The sequence below is a fragment of the Suillus fuscotomentosus genome, assembly GCF_016647785.1.
Source record: "Suillus fuscotomentosus strain FC203 chromosome Unknown F5891scaffold_422, whole genome shotgun sequence".
Lineage (NCBI taxonomy): Eukaryota > Fungi > Basidiomycota > Agaricomycetes > Boletales > Suillaceae > Suillus > Suillus fuscotomentosus.
In genome coordinates this window covers 1-7,385 of record NW_024539934.1, presented here as the reverse complement: position 1 = coordinate 7,385, position 7,385 = coordinate 1, and the positions used below count along the sequence as shown (strand labels likewise).

General features: G+C 48.0%; 2 protein-coding genes across 2 annotated transcripts; both read left to right on the top strand.

The window, feature by feature from the left end:
• The first annotated feature begins 757 nt into the window (after positions 1–757).
• On the top strand, positions 758–3,200 carry F5891DRAFT_1090635 (uncharacterized protein). Its single transcript, XM_041363499.1, has 15 exons — positions 758–937; positions 989–1,039; positions 1,092–1,199; positions 1,248–1,374; positions 1,422–1,480; positions 1,528–1,566; positions 1,617–1,735; positions 1,788–1,886; positions 1,938–2,015; positions 2,061–2,093; positions 2,145–2,258; positions 2,308–2,364; positions 2,419–2,692; positions 2,741–2,832; positions 2,886–3,200. Exons 1-15 carry the CDS (start codon positions 808–810, stop codon positions 3,129–3,131), a joined length of 1,626 nt encoding a protein of 541 aa, XP_041216264.1. The 5' UTR covers positions 758–807; the 3' UTR covers positions 3,132–3,200.
• A 423-nt stretch (positions 3,201–3,623) lies between these two features.
• F5891DRAFT_1240653 (uncharacterized protein) lies at positions 3,624–7,375 on the top strand (the record flags this gene model as incomplete). The annotated part of the gene is made up of 14 exons (XM_041369717.1): positions 3,624–3,786; positions 3,837–3,958; positions 4,011–4,164; positions 4,216–4,323; positions 4,375–4,587; positions 4,645–4,848; positions 4,905–5,087; positions 5,137–5,509; positions 5,562–5,722; positions 5,769–5,864; positions 5,917–6,256; positions 6,315–6,496; positions 6,558–6,628; positions 6,677–7,375. Coding segments are annotated over exons 1-14 (3,041 nt in total), but the record flags the coding sequence as incomplete, so codon positions are not given.
• Positions 7,376–7,385: the final 10 nt, after the last annotated feature.

The window sequence follows — 7,385 nt, the reverse complement described above, 5'->3', positions numbered from 1 at the left end:
GATCGTCAACGTTATACATGCTCATTGTGATGACCTGTGCACTAGTCGTTTCTATCTGGACTCAGATCGGGTCAGCAAGATTCAGCATTAATATTGCGGATATAGGCTTTTCACAAATTTAAAAATCTCCAACTGTACAGCCTACAAATTCGATCGAGTTTCACCCAGATCAGCGCACGAGCCCACAGCCAGCCATTTAGTAGTTTTCCAGTGCGGACAATGCGTGCATGCAGTGTACGCACTATATCTTTCCTCGTGCACAACCTCGGCAGCACCGACTTCTAATTATGGAACTCCGCGAGGCATAAATATGGAAGCAATATTACGTAGTTTATATTTATCTATATTTACTACCGGAATTGCAAAATTTGACCATCTCACCGGCGGCGGAGTGTACATGCCATGGTGCCAGTGACCACACATCCTCAATCTCCGGTGAGCCTGTGATGTGTTTTGTCACTCTCTACCATTGAAATTTTGCAACTCTGGCCCAGCGATAGCATGTACGGAAGTCATCGTCACCAACCTGAGACATGAGCATCAGTACTTGGCACTAGTAGGGGCCCTGTGCTCCCTTTTGTCGAGAGTAGGACGCTCAGGTGACTCCGGGGATAGATTTGGATTAGATGACATGCGCAGATTGATGCAGAATCCAGATAATGCTTTGTTTCTGACTGTTGGTCCGTGCTCACTTGGGCGAACTGCTGACTAAGCCCTCTGAACCGATCGCACGCACTTGGGGCAATCTTGTCCGATTCCTAGTGCAACGTTTATGTTACCCACATAAAATTATATACCAATATCCCGATGGCAAAGGTTTCCAGGCTCATGACATTTACATTCCTCATCAGGTGCTGTATCGCCTGGTCATGGTCGCGTCAATCTCCGGATCCCTCTGCTAAGCATGATACTCAAGGTTTTTCATCTCAGATGCACGGTAGTTTTTGTGTCTCTTGTATTATTGTATATATAACGCTCTATTCACTAGCTGAGCTATCCCATGAAGAGATTGACCTGATTTCCAAACACACTGGCATCGGTGATCGCGATCTTTTGCATTCAATGGGGGACAGGAATCTTATGATTTGCAGGTGCATTCGATGGATATATGCGTAAAAATGATTGCTTTCAAGACGCCGCAAGGCATGCACAAAGTCGTTGCGAGGTATCTCACATGAGCGAGGATGAGCGCATACAAGGTTTCTCGTTCTCATGTGCACGATTTGAGACCTTCCTTATATTTTTAGTCGCTATCAGGCTCACCCTCTGCGAACTTGCTACAGCCCGCCACCATACACCACCTCTCGAGTGTTCTCCATTTAATAACAATGTCGGATCACACATTCCACATCATGCAGTAGGTGATTGTGTCGAGTACGTCACTGTTGACATGCTTTAGGCGAACGCTCATCGATACATAGTGCACTCTCTCGGAGCGCTCAATTTTGGTCTAGCTACTCTGGGTATCTGCGAGAAATCCGTGAGGCTGGGTCATTTCTTGGCTGTTCTGCTAATAGTTGGGATCAGCCCAGCTGTGCTTCGCGTTTCGTCGATGGATGGAAATCGGTGCGTTCCAGCATAGATGGTAGCTGTCGATCTCACGTTTCACCCCTTAGACACTGCAAAGGATATCTATAGAAACATAACGATGGAGAAACTTGCTCTGATTCGATTTTTTCTCGAACAGCAAAGGGAATTCACAGCTGCACACCAGAATTGGGAGCGATCATCTACAGTTAATGAAATTCCCCAATAAGCACGATTGACCAGCTGATTCCTTCTCACAGGACCTGCGCGATCTTATCAGCATGTTGAAATCGACTAGCGGTAATATACGCGACGTCGCAGATGTGACATCTACTTCCATAATTCAAAATGCGCAATCAGTAGGCGACCTTCTGATCTCTCAGATACAGCCATTGAAGAAGCCCTTACAGCTGTTCACAAAGATGGAAACTACCCTGTCACTTATCAACCAGCGCAGTTTCGATGATCATATTCATTCATTGGACAAGGTACTAACCTATCTACGGCTTATCGGTGAAAGCTGACATTCCCAGGTTGATCAGAGGATTGATGACCTGACATTAAGCGTATTGTTCTCATTCTCTGGGCCTTCAAATCGTTCCTGAAGGAATATGCAGCATTCAAAATCCTTGTCGTCGCTACTATCACTCGTCGAATCGCGTTTAACCGCTGAAATTGAAGCAATCGCATCATTGATATCAGAGCAGAGCCTTGAATCTCGGGCAGTCGCGGTGCGGTCGTCTGAATACTTTCCTCAACATTCTTCTAATTGAACCCCAGGATCAAGTTCAGCAAAAATGGTCCGCGCTTGACGCGACTTTCTTTGCTATGCAAAACGTGACTGGTTTTTTGTTTCATTTTGATCGCAGGTTGACATCATCTGCAATCTAGTCCTTTTACGACCTGCAGAGTATGATCACAGGGCTTGCATTCTCTTTGGAGACCTCCCTTTCCCAAGCAATGCATATACAAGAGATCCAGCGAGAGGTTGCAGAGTCTGTTTCACTTCTTGACAACAGGATTTCCCAGCTCACGGAAGTGACTCACCGTGAACTTGAAACAATCAATCAGACGGCCCTTGCCCTCATTGACACCTTTCAGCGCAAGTCAAAACACGAAGCTTGGCTAATTAACCTGCAGTGGCTTCTACGTTTTGTCGAACCCAGTTTGTGTTGCTATTAATTGTGCTCTTTTTTCTGACATATTACGTTAGCGTCGTTGCTCGGCCTCAAGACTTTTCAAGCTGTAACCAGTCTCTTGGTATTCCTCTGGCGTCTTCTGGAAGTGGCACTGTCACTTCTCATGGTAACCCGAGGCTTGACACTGTTGTTTTTATTTTTCTGATGTGACTACCGCAGACTAGTGTCGCAGTTTCCAGCATCAGAAGTCAACTGTCACTCAAGTTCTGTGGTTCAAAACAGGTGCAACCGCAAGAAAGTTCATGGCGTCTCGACTCTCACCTGGAGACAAATGTGTCACCTTTCTCGAATGTTAGGCGTCTGCAACGGAATGACTGTCTGGACCCACGGATCATTCGGCGACTTACTGGACCTCGCATATCTCGCATACCCGATAGGATCTGTCGTCGACCCGACCCTTATTAAACATTGTTACAATTCTCTCTTACCACTTTATGTTTCTGTATTCTCTTTGCGTTAATTCAGAAAGCACAATGGTTTTCCATACATTCCTAAGGCCTTGACAGGAAACCTCCATCAAGGGTGTGAACTTTCGTGGATGCTCGTTGATGTCGCCCAATCAATTCAATTTCATGTTTGTTATGTTAAGCTATTCTTATTTTGCTCGGCAGTAGTCCCAACGAGTCATGCTGGTCGTTCGCGTGATACGCCCGATCGGCGAAGCCGAAGTCTGCCAATGATTCTGATAAGCGCATGAAAAATAAATATAATTATTTATCGTACCCCTCTGCCCCAATAGTATTTGTCATTGATAATCCGGAACGTTAACCGGGTCTATCCTGCTTCCAGCGTCTAACTCCTACCAACTTTCAGCCTTTGTCGTATGTTGTGAGCTGTCATGCTTGCGCACGGTGTCCCTAGGGAGTCCCATATATTTCCACCATCCAGACACCATACTGGCCATATTGGCCCACATGACAACACAATGGACACCTATGCATCCAAACATCAAAGACTTCTACAGTCCTGCGGACAAGAACAGCCCTCAATTACATCAATCATCAATGTCTCTGGTCGTGATAGAGGATCCAAATTATATGTAGCGCCAAAAGGTAACAAGGTATATTTTCTGGCATATTCACTGCATTGTACACCACTCACTAGATTCAGGACTCTTGTGGACAACCTCAGGTCAACCCGTCTAGCTATCGTACAGCTATGGCCTATTCTAAAAATGCTCAACCACACCCTCCTGTGATTCCGCCTCGATTTCAGAAACTGTATGCAGCACCGTGAGTCAGGCTGTTACCCCTCTTCGAAAGTGCCTTTATTTGTGTGCCATAGGACGGGTAAGCCAAATCCAAGCCTTGACTATTCAACTTCTCCCAAGCAGCCATGTATTCCTGTATCTTCCACATGCGGACGAATACCCCTCACCAATTCTTCCATTGTTGACTCGCGATTGTCGTCTCAGCAGAAGTCACAGTCACCTGCACCTGTGAGTCCACATTACACGTGCCTATGAGCCGCAGTTTTTCATGGGCGTTAGATTTTTGATATAAAGGCTGCGCTGTTTGCCGAGGGTATTCACATTGGCATCCAATCGAGTGCTTCACATCCGCAACCTCCCACTGAACCTCATCTCCGCATTGATCAGGTACGATTCAAGTATTCCTTTGTATGAACGAACTAATCAATCCTTATTAAGCATACATCACAAACACTACCAACTCCCACAGAACCAATGTCTCATCATGACACCCAACCCCTAGGAGTCAAACTGGGTAGCCATATGCAAACACTGAATACACCATCCGAACCACCCAAGCGACCCCCAGGTTTGCAGTCGCCTGCTGGTCGAGGTGTCGCATTACCCATGCCGTCAATTAACATCAGCCTTCCTCCACCTTCCAAGGCAAAGGTAGTGGTCAATCTCCTTGGGTTGACCGGACAGTTGATTTAGTCAATGATATTGCAGAAATGGGCTCGTAAAGAACGGTCATCTGGACCTGAGTGCTCGGTTGCAGAACTTGAAGCTGTAACAATCAAACCAGAAACCCCCGAACCTTCAATTTCGTCAAGTAGCGTCAAGCTACCATCCGTTCGGGGGAGATCACGATCGTCGAGCCCGAAACCTTCAATCGGAGGATCGACTGCTCCAACATCATCAAATCTGGCTACGGTGGGCAGTGGTTTATCTCTAGCTCTGACAGTCATATTGATCCGCTCGGCCAGCAGGATATGAAAAGTCCGACAACTTCGAGCAAAGATGAGATGTGTAGGAAATGGTTCTTTCGTGTCTGTGACCGGGGCAGGTGGTGCCCCTATGCCCATACAATAATACCGACCAATCTCACTTGCAAGCTTTGGCTGAATGGGGAGTGCAATCGGCGGCAGTGTCCTTTCGCCCACAAGCATCAGGTAAGTTTGACACCGTCACGATTTGAACGTAATGATGACCCACACTCAGAGTTCCAACGGTCCTGTCAGTAATCAACTACCTGCTCAAAACGACGATCCTCAAGATGTTGTGCAAGTTGCCGATGGTCCCATTAAAGATCAACCTCCTGTTCGAAATGGCAACGTTCGAGACAGCGTGCAAGTTCCCGACCATCTTGTTAAATATACACTGCCTATTCAAACCGGTAACACTCAGGACAGCGTGCAAGTTCTCACTGGTCCTGTTAAAGATCAACTACCTGTTCGATATACGGAAATTCCCGACCATCCCGTTAACGACCAACGAAACGGCAAACCTCGAGAGGGTGGTAAAGTTCCTGAAGGTTCTGTTAAGAGTCAAGCACCTGTTCGAAACGGCGGCGCTCGAGGCACAATAGATCAAGGTATTTTATCTGCTTACCTTAGCATAGCTAGCCCTCATCCCGATACCCCCAGACTCAACTCGACCTCCATCTTCTGACACGTCCAGCAGTGTTCAGTGCTCCATGACACAAGTCCCGCCCTCGGGAACAACATCCCGTGGGTCAGAACGACAGTCTCAGGCGGCTTCGACTAATACCACACCAGAAAACACGGGACACAAGCCATCCAGCAACGTATGTGCATTCCTCCTGTCTCATTTCTGGCGCTCATCCCGTGAAGCCCGATGGTCATCAACCGAAGCAAGTCTGTTATGACTGGTTGCAAGGTCGCTGCCGGCGTGCCGTGTGCCGTTATCCGCACGAACGTCTCAACGATGTGAGTGCTTTGAGTTTGGTAATATACATCACTCCCTAACATATGGTATCAGAACACATCGCGAACTCAACTATCTGTTCGAAATGGCGATCCCCGAGATGTCGTGCAAGTTGCCGACAGTCCCGTTAAAGATCAGCCTCCTGTTCGAAATGGCAACGTTCGAGACAGCGTGCAAGTTCCCGGCCGTCATGTTAAATATAAACCGCCTGTTCAAACCGGCAACGCTCGAGACAGCGTGCAAGTTCCCGCTGGTCCTGTTAAAGATCAACTACCTGTTCGATGTACGGAAGTCCCCGATGGTCCCGTTAATGACCAACGAAACGGCAAACCTCGAGAGGGTGGTAAAGTTCCTGAAGGTTCTGTTAGGAGTCAAGCACCTGTTCGAAACGGCAGTACTCGAGGCACAATAGATCAAGGTACTATTCTATCTGCTCACCTTAGCATAGCTAGCCCTCATCCCGATACCCCCAGACTCAACTCGACCTTCATCTTCTGACACGACCAGCAGTGTTCAGTGCTCCCTGACCCAAGTCCTACCCTCAGGAGCAAACTCCCGTGGGTCAGAACGACATTCTCAGGCGGCTTCGACTATTACGACACCAGAAAACACGGGACACAAGGCATCCAGTAACGTATGTGCATTCCTTTCCGGTTTCATTTCTGGCACTCATCCGGTGTGTCGCCAGCCGAAAGTTTGTTATGACTGGTTGCAAGGTCGGTGCATGCGTCACTCTTGCTCTTTCCCGCACAAACGCCCCAATGATGTGAGTTCTATGAGCTTGGTAATATACAACTCTCTAACATACTACTAGAACGTATCGCAAAAGAAGCTTCATCACCAGTTCGGAATACTTGTGCCGATGGCGCACCAGCGTCTGGCAACTCCCCATCACGACACCTACCGCCCAACCTGCCACCCCCTACCATACTCGCAATGAGGATCTTGTCATGCCCGTGACAATCGCAGATCATATCACAGTGAAACTTCGTAGTGGTTTCGATGTCCAGGACGTGACTACTGGATTTGAAACACGTTGGGTACACCTTGGAGACGTGTCACCGGACGTCAAGGAATCCCAACTCCGTTCCCTTTTGAAAGCATATCAAGTCGACGAATTATGTATTCCGGATGGAAAGGATGTCAAGCGGTTGACCGTCAAAGTGCAGTTTTCAACCGCAGCGCAAGCTATGGAGGCTTCGGTCGCCCTTCATGGACGCCAAATCCAGGGGAGGAGACTCACTGCGAAGCTGACTTTGAACACTACCGCATGTCGTACCACAGTGCTCAAAGACACCGCTGTCCGTATCACCTGGAGTGCGCCCCAGCGCGTCGGGTACGCAGGGTATGCAACCCTTAATGAGGCCAAGGCTGCGATTGCAGCCGCCACTGGATTGGTGATGAGGGACAACGTTCTCACAGCCGCCTTGTACGAAGGATTACCCGCAGTTGGTGTTTACAACGTCATGTTTTCTCATCTTCCTCCCGATGCAGAGAGAAAGGATTTGGAGCAGTTCGGCACG

Excerpts from the sequence above, each read along its gene's own strand:
- F5891DRAFT_1090635 (XM_041363499.1), top strand. The coding sequence starts at position 808 with ATGGCAAAGGTTTCCAGGCTCATGACATTTACATTCCTCATCAGGTGC. Across the intron at positions 1,040-1,091 it reads TTCCAAACACACTGGCATCG|GTGCATTCGATGGATATATG; the intron begins GTGATCGCGATC and ends TATGATTTGCAG. Across the intron at positions 2,016-2,060 it reads ATATTCATTCATTGGACAAG|GTTGATCAGAGGATTGATGA; the intron begins GTACTAACCTAT and ends TGACATTCCCAG.